At 47.0% G+C, this 17,442-nt stretch overlaps 1 protein-coding gene across 1 annotated transcript in view; it reads right to left on the bottom strand.

The window, feature by feature from the left end:
* Positions 1–17,442, bottom strand: part of T265_15584 (hypothetical protein) — a gene marked incomplete at both ends in the record, with an annotated part of 77,513 nt that overhangs the window by 46,495 nt on the left and 13,576 nt on the right. The window contains 11 exons of the mRNA XM_009178680.1: positions 253–413; positions 510–584; positions 3,285–3,359; positions 3,494–3,568; positions 5,470–5,634; positions 6,410–6,571; positions 8,805–9,196; positions 10,932–11,128; positions 11,299–11,436; positions 11,520–11,746; positions 13,557–13,848. Coding sequence (XP_009176944.1) covers positions 253–413; positions 510–584; positions 3,285–3,359; positions 3,494–3,568; positions 5,470–5,634; positions 6,410–6,571; positions 8,805–9,196; positions 10,932–11,128; positions 11,299–11,436; positions 11,520–11,746; positions 13,557–13,848 — 1,959 coding nt within the window. The remainder of the gene's footprint in view (positions 1–252; positions 414–509; positions 585–3,284; positions 3,360–3,493; positions 3,569–5,469; positions 5,635–6,409; positions 6,572–8,804; positions 9,197–10,931; positions 11,129–11,298; positions 11,437–11,519; positions 11,747–13,556; positions 13,849–17,442) is intronic.

Genomic DNA, 17,442 nt, shown 5'->3' with positions numbered 1-17,442 from the left:
TATCAGAACGATTATGTTAGAAATAGAGGCATTCAATAGGATACACTGCTTACTGGTAGCGTCACTGTTAAGCCACAATAATTAGGACAGGTGATGCTTTGCAACCGACATTTCGTGTTCGCTCATTTTTCCAGGCCAACATCGATATCAGTGAAGCACAATGAGAGCCGGCTAGCGTGAGGTTCACTGAGAAAAAGGTTCTGAGAAAAAAACGACTGTACACACACACACACACACACCAAAAACCCTCACTTGGTAACCAGATGCTCGGTCTAACACAATGGACTTGTTCAGAGGAAGTCGACTTATATCATCCGGCGTCAAGGTAAGGCTTGTATCCCGAACATGCTGCAGATTTTCGAACCAGACGTTTTTCTTATACGGTACAATCAACTCCGGGATGATAGATTTTCCTAGGACAAAAAGGGAAGAGTTCAGGTCACGGTGTATTGTAACGGTCAAATATTCAAATATGAACAGGTGAGAGCGGGCCCCTGCTGATGACTTACGTTTGCAAATTCTGTTGCTCGAACCCTTGCAAGGTGTGAATTCGAACTCTTCGGAGATGCACAGTGGACGACAAGCTGAATAAAGTGAAGAGCGGAAGAGAAGAGAGTGGCATACAGAGATTTTCACACAAGGAACTTGAACCAGCAGATCCCTTGAACAAAAAGTAAGTAGTAACGAATGAAAACTGAGTTAGGACTCAGTCGGAAGCTGTAGTGCTACAGAACTGCTCACCGAAAGCCGAAGATTGGGAGCTTCAAAGAGACCGAACAATCAATGCTTTGTGATCAGGGAAAAATGCTGTTATATGATTGCGAGACATGGCCTTCGAGGAAAAAATGATGTGAGACTTCTTCAGGTTTTTGACCACCAATGTCTCAGAAGCACTGCTGTTATCCGATAACATCAACGAATTCGTAACGATCTAATTGGGAAATGGATATGCGGTAGTACATCAGGCGGGGCGAGATGGCCCAAGTGGTTAGAGCGCGAATTTACTGACCGGAAGGTCCGTAGTTCGAACCGACTCCCGCCTCTCAACTTCCCCTGTCTAGGCTTGGGCAACCTGGCAGTATCCCAGCCCTCATGTGACCTCCGGGTGACATGGCAGCTGACACCGAAAGGGTGCTACAGCTGAACGATTTTTTAGTACACCAGGCACTTTGAGCGCTGAAAACAGCATCAACTACGTGGGCTCGGTCATGTGATACGCAAGCTGAAACACCATCTACCGAGGCGAATGTTGTTCTCCGTGTCTTCTTCAGAAGGGTGCAAACCGTATGACTTGACAGGAGGGTATGAGAGAGCTTACGAAGAGCTTATATGTTTTTGGTAGGCCTGGCCTTCTCGGATGGGCTTCTCGTGAATCCCCTGCGCTTGACTGGAGACAGTGCCAGAAATGGCAGCTGATTGATGTCATTAGCGTTCGTGCTGTCAATTTCTTACCATTTTGTCTGAAGAGCGCTTGGGCATCTCAGAACAACGGTGACAGCACTCATGGTCTCCTGTAAACGCTTCCGAGGATGATGTGCTGTACTAGATTGCTGCGCCAGATTGGAGGAAATGTGCAGAAACAGCGTGAAGTTACGCGACAGCTCTCAACGATGGCAGTGCAAATGGTTTTTAAGTAGTACATGCAGTGCTGCCCAGCTGTACATTATGGAACGACATCCAGCTTCTTTTCTGGTCTGTGTTGATGGGTGGTACTAACAAGGCGGGATGGCCCAAGTGGTTAAAGCGCGAATTTACTGACCAGAAGGTCTGTGGCTCGAACCCGACCTCTGCCTCACGACTTCCCCTGTTTAGGCTTGGGCAACCTGGCAGTATCCCAGTCCTCGAGCTTAATTCGGGTAGCTTGGCAGCTAGGCACCGGAAGGGTGTTACAGCTGAGAGATGAGAGAATGGGTGGTTAGAACAGAGGGTTCTACTGGCTAGATTAAGTCTATTTAGGAAGCCTCATGTTCCCTTGAGGCGCCAAACGCAACGATAACTTTTGCGTAGACATAAGCGCGGTCAGAAACAAAGTAACAGATCAATTATGGACACTATCTCACGTTGCTTCCACATACTACGGCTCGTGTCTGAGACTGTCACAGGTGACCGAAAGTTTGCACTTGCGAGTTTGTTGTCAGAATGTAAAGTTACGGTTTTTTCCCGTTGTCAGAATGGGACTTATCCAATCCCAACTGTTCTGCAAAAAAGTATCATAAAGTGCTGAATGTCTGACTCCGGGACTCAAATCCCCAGCGAGAACGTGCGATCCGAAAATTTTATTTACAAGACCATACATTCGTCTTAAACCTTACCGAAATCGTGGTATGTCGGAACGTATGGGCGTGCAAATAAACTGTAGTGTTGACATCAAAGTTTTTTTGCACTGCGGGATTTTTTGGATCATGTTTACTGGCCGGAAAATCAGAAAAACTGAATCCGAAAGTGGAGCCCCAGTGCTGCCACTCGATGCTATGTGCCATGACCGTTTGGTTTTCGCGACAGTTAACATATACCATCTCGAGCCTGCCGCCCAAAGTGAAGCTAAAGGTGGTGAGACATATAGGCTCCTCTCTAAAGCAAGCATTACCACATGAAGTTTCCGGATTCCGATCGTTTGTTGGCTGATATGCTCAAGTTTCAATGATGAAAGTGTACGGTTAAAGTCAGTATACGGAAGTGAGCTAGTCAGTGTTCGGAATTGTCACCACCCGGGAACATCCAACCAGATAGACCTACACCTGGGGTGGTCACATACGGAAAATGTGGAAGAGGAGGAACCAATTAAACTAAGTGATTGCCACTGCAGATAGTCAGTAGCCTGGTGCAGTAATAGAATAGCATTGAAAGGTGGATAATACCATGTGACCCTGGCTAAAAAGGGGCGTTCAGCCGTAGCACCGTTTCGGTGCTTGGGTACCACGCCACCCAAAGGAAGCCCGAGGCCGTGGATAGTGCCACGTTGCCCAAGCCTAGACAGGGAAAGTCAAGTGGCAGAGTTCGGGTTCGAACCACGGTCAGCGAATGCGCGCTCTAACCAATGAGCCATCTCAAACCCTGGCTACCAAATAGCCATACCGGGTCAACCAATCATTGTATAGACCATCACATTTACACGTACATAACGGTTCTAATTAGCTGTCCCCTGGTTTATTTGCAATGGCAAATACAGTTGTTCGCAGTTGCTACCTTACGGTTCTACCCTGTCTGCAATGTCCTACGTACGGGGTAGTTTTGCGCTAGACGAAGTGAACCAGTAAGTCAAAGAATCCAGACTTATTTCTTACCTTGACACACACGATCAGAACGTGGACCACACGGTCTTGCTTCATACATTCCCGTAGGGCAGGGACCAGAACAGCCTAAACGAAACAAATAACGGAGAACTTTCATCCAGATGAACGCAATGAGCGCAGCCAGACAAACGTGGAGACAAAAGACGGAGGAATTACATAACACAAGACACTAAAAATGGACGAAAAGCGAATACACGTACGTTTGCATTCAATTGACTGATTCCGTCCACAATCCCCATGGGCCCAGAAACCTTTAGGGCACGTAGTATCACAGTCTGAAACAAACGAAGATAGTATACGGCCAAAATCACGTACGGAAACGGGTCAAACTTCAAGAAGGTCATATCCAAAATGGAAGTAGTTTGAAAGTTTGGAATCCTCGAACTTGTATAAGAGTTTCACGTGATTAGTGGATCCTAATTTAGCACATTTAGTACAGTACAGAGCAGCTTCTATTGTCTTATCAGGTAGGCATGATGCTCGATTGGTTGGAGCACGCCCTGCGTATCACAAATGCACCAAAGGTGGCAGCAACGTTCGTAAGATCAAAGTTTTAGCTAGTACCTCGTTTTACCCCGCAGCTTTCTTACTATGCTTTCGTCGTTACTGATTCTCTAGCGTTGAACTGGCGCATTTGGTCGAGAAAATTTCCAGAGGATCAATAAACTTTACCCCATAAGAGACCAGTTTTTGGAGAACGGATAAACCAATCACATTGGGACTTACAGCCAAACATATTGGTAGTCTGCCAGCTGAGGGATTCTAAACAGCAGCAGGTGGATAGTTAATTGCTTCTGGCGTGAATACCTACCCGGTACACGCGTCAGATATGAGCACATATACTCATGAGTGGAGCCAACAAGTCGCATTAGCATATAGTAAATCAAAACAGCCGGCTTCTGATCAGGAAGTTAATTAGTCCAGGTTCAGCTCCGGCTGTTATTTGTCTGGGTGTGGAAATCTGACCACTTTCAAGCCCTCAAGTCTATTTCAAACTGAACGACAGCTGCGCAATGAAAAGATGACACACATGGAGGACGAAAACTTCGAAAACATTTATTATCAACCATCAAATGAAACGCATCTACTCAACCCACTATGGTGTCCCTTGGTATCAAGCAATGTCTCAGCTGTGATACCCTTCCAGGGCCTAGCTACCATGCTACCCGAAGGAAGCATGAGGGCTGGGATACTGCCAGGTTGCCCAAGCCTGGACAGGGAAAGTCGAGAGGCTGAGGTCGGGTTCGAACCAGTCGGGCCTTTCGGTTAGTAAATTCGCGATCTAACCACTTCAGCCTCCAGGCAATGTTGGAGATTCCTAAAAATTGGGAGATGTTGCGTGTCAGCCCCCATCTGGCTGAGCAAGAACAATATTATTGACCATGTTGCTATCAGGATCCACTAAAGTTAATGTAGAAAGGGTCACTGGGATGTTATCCTTAAAGTTGGATGGTACTCATGCCGCCTAAACTTCTCATGAACTTCGCATGTACTTTTCGTCGAAATCACACGCCGTTAGCCTCACAATGTGCGCCATTCGGAAAGTGACAGAACAGCGACACTCGTCTTGATAGACCATCTGACATGCATGGTCAGGGTCCAGCCGCCAGACATTTTTCGAGAATGAATCACATGCTGTACAAACAAAAATATTCCTTCCGATGACTTAATTACGCACTCACAAGCCATGAGTGTTTGTGTACATCCATTAATCTTTAGGCTGGAAAGTGTACGTGTGATGCTCACAGAGCCCATCCCAAGTTAGTCAGTGGATGGGGGTCTGACTAACACAGCCTCCCGGTTGCGGGTTAGAACGTGTGGCGGCGCGCCCCTAAAAAACGCAGGCTACCGTGATAGTCTTACACCACAAGGCACAGCCTTGAACCAACTCGGTTGATGTGGTCTCTAAAAAATACATGCCAAGTATACATATCTAATCAACACCTTACGGAGATCAGCTGCCGAATCCAACGCATAGCCCTCAGCACAAAATACCAAGGGTGAACGGAGCTGGGGTAGCTAGGCCAAACGGGCAACCTGAGGCCGGATGGGCAATTATCACCAAGACTGCAATCAACCTACCAACCAACCTACGAAAAACTAAGAGAACTATGTTTACTGTTCTTCAGCGTGCTCAACAACATACAATGATCCCGCCACAGAACCCACAACTCACCAAGACAAGGATAGCCAGAGGGGCACAAACAGGTATAATCACCGGGCCGGTTCGTGCACACTCCACCAAGTCGGGTACAGGAACTGCGTAGTTGAGCGCTGGCACATTCATCCACATCCAAACAGATGCGGCCTTTCGCATTTTCCAGGTCGATGTTTCCCAGTCCTTCGAGAATGCAATGGAAACAAAAGGAATTACTGAAACTCGTGGATAAGGAATTAACGCAAGGAATTACCCTCCAGCTCCAATGAATTAAGGGAAGGAAAATCACAGGCCATCCAATAGCGTAGTTATGATCATATTGGTAAGAACGACGAATTGTTTCACGGTAATTTGTATGCTGCCAAATTCGCACGACCCACGTCCCACGAAATTAGTTTGCTTGGAAGGAAATCGCCTCTCGGGGACTCGATCTGAAAGGTTGTGGTGGAGTCAGCCAAGATAAAATAGCATGATGTGGACAGTGAGAGTGACGTTCCGTATTGCACCGTTGCATCTGTTCACCAGTAGCCCATAAACGAATGGTCACGCTTTTGTCTGAAGGTCTCGGGTTAGAGTTTCACGAAACGTTCGCAAATAATCACTGTCGACGGCAGATAACCAGGATAAAGCATATGCGCAATGTTCCTCGGCTTTTTTTGCACACTTTAATCTCACCTGTAGGATTAAATCCACATTTAAAACTCCTTAACGATTGCCGTCAGTGAAAGTGCCCGCTATATACCAAAACGTATCTGGTCATAACTTTATAGGGTGATACGAACGGCTGCTTGTAGCTGAGAGGAAAACACTGTCCACAAAACTGTTTCTACGGTTTCTAGAAACTAGCACGGATATATAAAGTGCAGGCCAATAAAACGTGGGAACGTTGTTTCTCAAAGCACAATTCGTCGAACGAGATAATGATAAAGATGGGGTACCAATAGCTCACGGGACTCACGGTTTCCGTGCAGCAACAGACGATCTCGATCTTTTGGTCCAGCTGGTCGGTAACCGCGCTGACAAATACAATCGTGACGAGCGCCCGGATCACACGAATGCTCACAGGCGTAGCGTTGTCGACATATACGTGTGCCTAGAATCTGATGGGCGTTCGTCGCGTCTAAGTATGGAGACGAAATCGATAGAGAGTGAGATCCCTATTACAACAGGTCTACGAAAGCATGAATTACAGGTAAGTGTAAAGTTCAACTTAACGTTGACCTAGTACATCATTCAACTACTCTAGTAAACCGGATCACAGAACATCCACGTGAAGAGGACACTATGTGATGAACAGTCCCTCCAAGTCACGAAACAATAGCGGCGGGGAAGTACTACCTTCAAGGAACTCGGAGTGGGACCACAACCACCTTTTTGTCCAGAAACTTGGAACAGTTCGTCACTCAAGGTATTTTTTTGCCTGCTTATAAAGGAATCGACTATTACCTGACTCTCCTGATTATTTGAAATGCTCGAACACTGATAGTTGATCTGACTAGCGTTCAAATCCACGACTGTTACGGGAGAGACGACGCTACGGTAAACCGATAATGTACTGACTAATACTGGTCAGACATAAGAAAGTGTTCGCCCATAATCAGCAGACAGACAACCGAGTGAGAACACCCAGAGCAATGCATTCGCAGTCTGAAATCTGCTCCCGATCAGACACAAGAAGCGATTGGCTAAATCTAACTGTTGAGTTACGACTGCCCTTTAGCGACTTTTGATTGGTTATCGATTAATGGCGTTGCCGACACACTCTAATCGTTTATGCACTCGACTGAGTGGACATCTTTGGTTCGAATCGGCTATCTTTTATTCAATTTCCTATGACCTTTCTCTTTCCGAACTTGGTCACTTCAGACTTGCTGTCTATTAATTACGTTATTGTTCTCCATAGAAGGCGTTTGTTCCGATTAAATGTTTTGAGTAACCCAACATTTGACCATTTCATGGAAAATCTACAGCGGCATTTCTCGTCAGCAATAACTCTAAATGGGACTGTCCAGATAACAGCTCAAACACCAGATGATCAATACACTCTATCCAGTGACCGTGTCTTTTAAATGTTTGCCGAATCTCAAGGGACGTGTGTATCAAGCTACAGTACGGGCTATTTTGTTGTATGGATGTGAGACTTGGCCTATTCGAGCAGCGGAACTGAGATATCCTCAAGCGTTCGACAATCGTTGTCTCAGAACCATAGCTCGTGTAGGTTGGTGTCGGCGAATCCGTATTGAGGCAATTAGGGGACTTCCATTGAAGAATGTGCCCAGCAACAGAAGCTGCGTTGGTTGGGACATGTGTTACGTATGACTAACCATCGTCTGCCGAAGAGAGTGCTGTTTTCTATTCCCAACTCAGAGTGGCAAAAACAGGGGTGGCCAACCCTTGACCTTCCAGAGGAGTATGAAGGAGATCACGAAACGCTTGGGTGCTGTCGGTGCTACTCGCCTTCCAGGATGGGAACCACGTGATCCTCACTGTGCCTGGTTTGAAATACCGCATGATATGACTGCCAACCGATGTCAGTAGCGCTCTATCCAGATTGCCTGAGCGAATGTCTGGAGGTGTAAGCTAGAACTAAGTCCCTTTCCGTCCACCTTTATTCTTTTCTTTACAATAAGGCCTTCAAATAAATCATGGTTGTACGGCAGTGAAACATCTGTGTTGAACACTGATGTCATGCTGTCGATGAGGATTTCGAGCAAAAGTTCGCGGCCGAGACTGGAAGCTTAAATGTGAATTAAAACTCTTTGAACGAGGTGGTCCAGGCATCTTTGCATGAAGCCATGGAATTTGGTTGATTCTGAAGGGCATACTGATTAGGTGACTGCCCTCGCGGCTGCACTCCCAGCTAAATTTAGGCATCCGCGTTTTTGTTTGTGTGACATGCCCCATTAATTACTTTGACGTTTACTACCAGTCTGTTGTTTAGGGGATGTGAGGTAACAAGAATCCAGGCATTTGGTGCAAGGAAGAACGGGTTCTGAGCTTTCCCATAAAGTGGAAAAACCATAAGGCGGTCAACAGGGACAATCCAATACGACCGTTCCAGGGAGGGGGATACCGTACAGGGCGTTGTAATTCATAAAACAATAGTGAGTTACAGGTAACGCAACACTCATGCCGGATTTTTAATTGTCAAGCTAATAAACACATACACAGCTAGTCCGGTGCCCCATTAATAAAAGATACTGTGGACACGGACGAAAATGAACAAAGTGAAAAGACGGAGGAACACAAAACAAGAACATTAACGTTCAGCTAGTTAGCCAGTATGTATTGAAATTTATTCACAACTTTCTGTGAACAACTAGACTAGGCAGTCAGTCGATCAACAAACGTACCGTATATGTGAACAACACCTCGTTCGACTCTCGGGGACAACCAAACCTCAGTTCCGCTCGATGCATTCAACCAAAGCTGAATGGAATCCGGTGAACGTCGAGTTCCTTTTTTAATCTCTTGCTTGTCACTGGAGAACTGACGAGGTCGGTTACCGTCCATCTTTGGTATCATATCACGAGGGAGCCAAATGGTGACCCGAACAGTCGGGGAGATATTCGATTTGCTTGTTGACGACAAAATATCAGCACCGGTCGGAGAGAATGGCTTGATTATATTCCAACGTATTGGACGATCGTGGCCTACAATTTGGTCGCCCAACTCTGGGGATCCAAGTGCCACAACCACCAACAGCCAAAGAAAGGTGAGCATTGTGAGAGTGGTGAATCGCAGACTAGAATGGAAAGGTCAAAATCGCAATAAAGTGGGGTTAATAATTATTCGAGCAACGAGAATGCTGTTTACGATAAATGTGTGATAGCGACGGATATTCAACCAAGTTGGTGGTTCCCAAACCTCACAATTCAACCTGCGACAGCAATTTGCATGTTCCCGCATTCCAGGATGACTCGTCTATCCTCAGTAGATTACCAAGCAGGATTTTGTCTGGGTTAGGGGCACCACACAATCACGGTTCTATGAGTTCATTAGAACATAAAAACCCTTTGCATAGTTGAATGACGATAAAAGAGATAGATAGTAGTTAAATGAAAAAAGAATCTTCGGGATACGTCCACGTCAGCCCTCAGATACAAGGCAATATCGACCAATGGACTGGGGTTTAGCTCAGTTCGGATGGGTGAATGTGATAAGTTAGAACAAAAAACAGTCGCATAAGAGATCGGTGCAACTCTAAGTGATATGGACGGGGTACCGAAACTAAGACGCTCACGAGAGGAAATTTGCCCCGCATTGCAAAGCCAAGATGCCAACTGATGCCACTGCTCCTTGTAATACTGAAGTCCGTCATAAACAGAGTGGACTTTACCATGGTGTGATGGATTATGCCTCTAGAAACTGTGGCGTACACTCACAGTCTCTAATACCAGATTGATGACGAACACAGTCTTCTGGTCCTCTATGTTGGGGGTTGAAAAACTCGTGGAGACTTGTTCCATAAAAATTACAATGGACTTGCATTGCCCGCCAAACACTGATGCCTTTCGATCAAGCTTTTGAGTCAAAGGCTTTGGTTGAGGACCGCAATCGTCCTCCTTTCTACGCGTGGGAGCCCTGGCAGTATCCCAGCCCATGTACAACCATAAACTACACACTTACCAATAATCTCATGTCACATGGGCCGTCGCGTGGGGCCATCAGAAGGCACGCCTCACCTGCTACGTAGGGCAAGGTGCGTAGGCGAAACTAGGCTACTTCTGACACTTCACTTGTTTCTTTTTCACCTAAATTTGCTTCCTTCTCCTCAAATCTCACTTCTTGTAGACTCATCAGTTAGGACAGACGACTCTGTTCGTCCTGCATCGGTTTGGGAAGCACATCCTCAGGCAACTCGATAAGCCAGGTCCCTTATCTCATGTTCTCCTTTCTTTTAATTCGCAGTTCGTCTAACGTCTGTGAAGGAGTCTCACAAGCAGAAAACTGATCGCAGCCTGTTTGTCAAGTCTTCTTGCGCAGCTTTGACACTTGCACCTCTGACACCATCAAAGATGCTTTGGTTAAGTCATGCGCATGCCGAACCATCGTTTGCCGGGGAGAGTGCTGTTTTCCGTGCACAACTCAGAGTGGCGGAAGCAGACAGGTGGTCAACCCTTGATCTGGCAGACGGGACAGAAAGAAATCACGAAGTCCGGATTCTGTAGGTGCGATTCGCGTTCCAAGCTGGGGACCACGTGATCCTCACTGAGCCTGGTTGTAGACGCTGCAAAATACGGCTGCTGATCGATGCGCGTTGTGAGTTTCTATCCAGATTGCCTGAATAATTGTCTGGAGGTGTAGGCACTTCGGAATGATACGATAGGCCAAAACCAATTCTCTTTCCCATCCACTTCTATTCTTTTTTTCCAAAATAAGGGTTTCTAATCAACCATGGTTGTGCGACAGCGAAGCATCAGTGCTGAACACTGATCTTATCTTGTCAAGGATGATGAACTCCAAATGACAAGACTTACTGTTTGCTGACTTTCGGTCCAGATCGGTCTGCACTCTTCAAAGCCGACCGCGGATTCGTTCCACCCGAGGGAAGGGTTGCTGAAGAACCAGGAGCAAGCTGAGATGACTGTGTACCACCTTCCACCGAACTAGGGCCATTCTTGGGTGGTCGGCCCAGGCTTGCTGATTTGTAATCAACCGACAATGGTACTTGGGACTGTGCGACAGAGAGAAGTAAATTCAATGATGAATCAACACTTGCCTTACTGGTAGGGCGCGATTATTCGGCTGATAGTCACTGAGTGTAAAGAATAGACCGACAAGCTACTCTGATGTTGAGCGTACGCTTAGCACAGGCTCAACTCTTAGACCTACACTCAAACTTACCTCGGTGGAGGGAACAGTCAACAGATCCAAGGATTGCTCCGTGGTTCTGGGTTGAGAATCCGCACAAATCCCGTTCGTACCTGTCACATTTTGTCGCGGCATCAAACTGACTCCACGTTTAGGTGGATTTGGACCGAACTAAAGCGAATGACGAGAAGGAAATGGTATTAGGTTGAGCCGATTTTTTTTCGAACCGTGCTTACTCAGAGAAGACAACTTACGCGGTTGCGACCCAGGGTTGTCACATTGTCAGCGGTTATTGTGGAGAACTGACAGGTGTCGGTAGATGTGGTGGTCGTGAACAGTGCAGGAACATCGGGTATGCCAGAACCACTGCCAATGGAGTAGTCGTCACTTGTTGTTGTTTTGGTGGTGGCGGTAGTAGAAGGGATACTCTTATACGATCCAACCTCCAAGGCTAGTGCAACATTTGCAGGACTGACTCGACCTTGAATAGAATAACGGGGCAAGAAATGAATGGAAGCAATCATCTCATGAGAGTTATGGAAAATCTGTTTACAGGCGAGTCCAAGGATTCGAGTGAAATTGGAGTGAATCAGATAGACCTACACCATCACACCACCAAAACATGAACCTAGAAACTCACGCCACAAGTAGCCCGATGAAGCGTGATCTGTGCCGCGACCTGGTCTGGTTGCACTTTTTGCGCATGGTACTGTTGGATAAGCATCGACGCTTGTGAGCGTCCTCGTTGTGAGGTGGAGTGCTAGAAACGCTGAACTGTTCAAAGCATTTGAGAGCGTGGCACAATTGTGACTGAGTGGGCGACCTACAACCAAGAAGTACCCTGTAATCGATAACGTTTAAAGCCGGGGATTTGGCGCTTTTGCTCAACGACTCGTAATTCCTTAGAGTGATATAGGACTTATGGGGTGGACAAAACTCGCCGGCAGTCCACTATCGGTCTGCAGCCCACCAGCTAAGCGAAGTAGCACAACAAGAAATAAGGGGCTAAATGCTGTCAGACACGAAACGGTTTTTTTAGAACTGAATATACTTAAGCGTCGCCTTGAACTTTTCTAAACGTTTTCTAAATATAAGACAATAATGAACAAGCGCTGCAAATCGGCCCCGTATGAAATTTCCATCAGATGAAGGGACATTTGACCTGACACCACTCACAGGCTTTATCAGAAGTATACACCGCATACAACCCAGCACGAGTACCAGCTATTGTTTTCGGTAATGAACTTCACGGGGGGGAGATGGCTCAGTGGTCAGTAAGTGCAGTTCGAACACGACCTCTGCCTCTCGACTTCCCTGTCTAGGCTTGAGGGACCTGACAGTACCCCAGCCCTCGTGCTTCCTTCTGGTGGCATGACAGTTAAGCACCGGTTACAGCTGGACGGTTTTTTTACGAATGAACTTCACAAAATGTGATCGACAACAGCCACGAGGAACGCAGTATTGCACTGCTGAGCCATATAATACTTTGGGAAAGCAGGACGAAAACAGCCGCTCTGAAATGAAGAACACTGCCCGCACCAACTGAATCGCGGAGCTTAACGAACAACAATCATCACACGAAGAGTAAGTCGGGGATAGCGAAGACAGCAAGTCACCACAAACAAAACGACGGGAAGTGTGAATTCGGATGCTATTTTCTTCGGTTGTGTAACATCGATCGGTCGACCGCGCCTAGCCAATTACATTTAATAAGCACTCCCCAGTTACGACTTCTCAGTTAGTGAGAAGACTACTGGATTGATGCATCATTCTTGCTTATCAAGCACTTCGACACTACGACAGTCTTCCCGGCCCCTTCACGCAATGTATACATCACCCCACTCGGGTCGAGCTCGTCGTGACAGTACGCAGCAAATTTTGAAATGAACTGTTATCCCCAGATGTGATACACTGCGATCCCGCTTCTGTGGGACGTTGATGCGAAAGAAAGCACATCCTAAAATAGACTAGAAGCAGACGCGAGTGCCAGTGCCTTACATTTTTTATGGAGTTGTCAATAGGATAAAAAAGGTAATGGCAAGTCATCGACCACCAGTAAAACGGAGAAAAAACAAACAGGGCATATTGTCAATTTCGTCGCACCTAGGTTTTGCAAGAACTGGTGTAACCACTGAGTTGAGGGAAACGTTGAAATGAAGGGTGCTAGGTTTTGCAAGAACTGGTGTAACCACTGAGTTGAGGGAAACGTTGAAAATTGAGGGTGAGTATGAACGAAAAAATAGTTAAAAACGCGCCTTGATTAACCAATATCTTCTTCTGTGTTCCCGAACGTTTTTGGTGAGCAGAGGGCAGACCCTGTCCCAAGGTGGAACCGCCAGGTTGCGGTTCACCGCTCGTTGTACTCATGGTCTCCGTCGCAGTCGGTACACTCGCAATGGTATCGCTCATGGGAGCATGCTCGTCCGCATTTTGCTGATGGCAAAACAAATAGCTATGCTGAGGACACGAAGCCATTTCGGCTATCAGTGCAGAAGATACGTTGAACGGGTTTGCGCCGCTTGAGTTCGCGAGTCCCGTGAACAGGGTGGACAATGGCAACATTGAGGAGTTTGGAGGCGAAAACTTGGGTATTGAGGAGGAAGAAGAAGGGGATGGGGTAAAAATAAAGTTTAATTAGATACATAAAGATCCAGGTATGAGTTTAGATTCGAAAAAATACTGTAAGTCGATGAGTAGTTAGACAAGTTGGCCTGGATATAAGGCAAAATTAGCACTGATGGTTCCCGAAAAAGGCACACTATCCGCAGCTATTCTAGAATGCGATTACAGATATCCATGGCAGCGGATATCTTCGGTGGATTACGTCAGTTCAATGGGGAAACTATTGTGAACTACGATAAGAGTAGAATGATGAACTTAGTAGAATCGAGAGCGGTGGCTGGCCTCATTATCAGTCAGATCGAACCAAAAGAAACGGAGGTAAAAAAGAGCGGATTTGACATAGCGGTGACCAGATAATCAGCAAACATCAAATTTGCCGGACTTGGATTCCGAATGGCTATGAGACGCTTACCTAAGAATTCGATTAAGTTAAGCGGGCTTGGGATTTGTTGTTAACGTGCATTGTTAGCTGAGATGGGGGCGAGACGGCTAAGTGGTCAGAGGGTGAATTTACTGACCGGAAGGTCCGTGGTTCGAATCCGACCTCTGCACCTCGACTTCTTCTGTCCAGGCATGAGCAATCTGGCAGTATCCCAGACCTCGCACTTCCTTCGGGCAGCTAGGCATCGAAAGGCTGTTACAGCTGAACGATGTGATGTATGTAGCTGGGATGAATTGGTTGGTAGTAGACCAGGTGGCTGTTGATCGGTTCGCCGAGCTTGGCAAAGNCAGGTTGCGGTTCACCGCTCGTTGTACTCATGGTCTCCGTCGCAGTCGGTACACTCGCAATGGTATCGCTCATGGGAGCATGCTCGTCCGCATTTTGCTGATGGCAAAACAAATAGCTATGCTGAGGACACGAAGCCATTTCGGCTATCAGTGCAGAAGATACGTTGAACGGGTTTGCGCCGCTTGAGTTCGCGAGTCCCGTGAACAGGGTGGACAATGGCAACATTGAGGAGTTTGGAGGCGAAAACTTGGGTATTGAGGAGGAAGAAGAAGGGGATGGGGTAAAAATAAAGTTTAATTAGATACATAAAGATCCAGGTATGAGTTTAGATTCGAAAAAATACTGTAAGTCGATGAGTAGTTAGACAAGTTGGCCTGGATATAAGGCAAAATTAGCACTGATGGTTCCCGAAAAAGGCACACTATCCGCAGCTATTCTAGAATGCGATTACAGATATCCATGGCAGCGGATATCTTCGGTGGATTACGTCAGTTCAATGGGGAAACTATTGTGAACTACGATAAGAGTAGAATGATGAACTTAGTAGAATCGAGAGCGGTGGCTGGCCTCATTATCAGTCAGATCGAACCAAAAGAAACGGAGGTAAAAAAGAGCGGATTTGACATAGCGGTGACCAGATAATCAGCAAACATCAAATTTGCCGGACTTGGATTCCGAATGGCTATGAGACGCTTACCTAAGAATTCGATTAAGTTAAGCGGGCTTGGGATTTGTTGTTAACGTGCATTGTTAGCTGAGATGGGGGCGAGACGGCTAAGTGGTCAGAGGGTGAATTTACTGACCGGAAGGTCCGTGGTTCGAATCCGACCTCTGCACCTCGACTTCTTCTGTCCAGGCATGAGCAATCTGGCAGTATCCCAGACCTCGCACTTCCTTCGGGCAGCTAGGCATCGAAAGGCTGTTACAGCTGAACGATGTGATGTATGTAGCTGGGATGAATTGGTTGGTAGTAGACCAGGTGGCTGTTGATCGGTTCGCCGAGCTTGGCAAAGGACTTAAAGACATTTCGTCATCCTCACCCAATAGCCAACTGAATGGTGACGAGCCGTCTGCAAGTGAACTGACAAGCTCGGCGAAAAGATTACCATCCATCTGATCACTTACTTTGGAAGCTGAATCTTACATGCGATTCCCAAGAGTGCAGTGCTTCAAATTCGGGTATACAAAATGTGACAGAACACTTTCCATACCACGTCAAACATTCAAGGACGAGACCGTTCGCATTCTTGCTGAACAAAGTGACAGCAGAAATGATAGATCGACTAAGGAGAAAAGTACTAAACGACTGCTGGAGCGATATACGCCCTGTTTGTCAGTTTGTGGATTCAAGGTCAGACACGCAGAAGCAAAGTTGTCTTCATCAAAACTGGAAAAAGTTCAGTAGGGCGAAAGTAACGGGTGAGGAAAGAGATCAATTGAAAGCGGTCTAACCATCGTCATCATCGACAGCGTGAAATCAGTGTTCAACACCGATGCTTCACTGCCGTACAACCATGATTTATTTGAAAGCCTTATTGTAAAGAAAGGAGTAAAAGTGGACGGGGGAAGGACTTAGTGCTAGCGGTCTACCAGAGGAACGGTCTCCCCGGCGGCAGACGACTGTGGTATCATTCAACGACCACATGAAGAGTTCACCGAGACATAAAGAATACTGTGTCAATCATACGCGTAAGACTGGAAAGCGAATATACTTTAGGGAAGCAAACGAAGTAATTGTGCTCCACCGCGATTCCGCGCTGGAGGAAATAGGAGGATTATACCAGTCCCGCGCGCTCCAGAGAGGGCCCTCTGTGCACATTCCGATTTGCTTCCGAGCGCCAAAATAATCGTCGTAACAAGGTTTACGTAGGTGAACCTGCGAAAGGATCATTACAGTACACAAAGCCCAAACACCCCAGTTAATCTGAGCATTTGTCACGGGTCGTCATGCCCGTTGGTTTTGCAGCATTGTCTGCCTAGGGCGGAGCGATCCTAGTTCCGTCATGTTCTACATGTATGACCATACATGCTGCAGCGTTGTCTGCCTACGGTGGAGCGTTCCTAGTTCTACCAACTTCTGGCTATACCTGGCACATGTACCCAGTATGTGTGCCTACGTACAGTCGCGTTTCGGCAGGGTGCCTACCCGTCTGATGCTCTCGGTATGCTCGCTTCCGTTGGTGGCCAGTCCATATTGGAGGTGACGGGATATGCTGTCAGCATGGATAGTGCTAGGATTAATGAGTGGGTTTGATGTGTGTTTCGACCTAGGGATGGCACTCATCTACACCCCAAAGGTGAAGTAAAACCATGGACGGTGAACGGGGAACCGCCTACGGCCTCGGAGGTTTACGACTGCGTATGTTCTCTCAAGCGCCACCGAGCTCCCGGTCCGGATGACCTTCCACCTGCACTGTTCAAAGACGGGGGTGAAGTCCTCAGTCAGTGCTTGTCCGACCTGTTTGTTTGCACTTGGGAAAAGGAGTCTGTCCCAGACAGCTGGGGGGAATCGGTGATAGTGCCCATTTTCAAAAAAGGGGCGCGTAGTGAGTGTGGTAACCACAGGGGGATCAGCTTGACCCCGGTTATAACGAGACTGTTGGCGTCAATTGTGCTTCGTCGCCTTACGGTGGCTCGTGAGATACTGACCCGAGAGCAGCAAGCGGGATTCCGGCCTGGTCGGGGTTGCGTTGACCAAATCTTCACACTGCGTCAGGTGCTAGAACAACGCCATACGTATATGGGACCCACGATTCTAGTATTCCTAGATTTCCGAGGCGCATTCGACTCGGTTGATCGGTCTGTTCTTCTTGAGACGCTTGCCC

This window comes from Opisthorchis viverrini (assembly GCF_000715545.1).
Source record: "Opisthorchis viverrini unplaced genomic scaffold scaffold1367, whole genome shotgun sequence".
NCBI lineage: Eukaryota > Metazoa > Platyhelminthes > Trematoda > Opisthorchiida > Opisthorchiidae > Opisthorchis > Opisthorchis viverrini.
The sequence above is the reverse complement of the archived record's forward strand: the minus strand, read 5'-3'. Positions and strand labels throughout refer to the sequence as shown.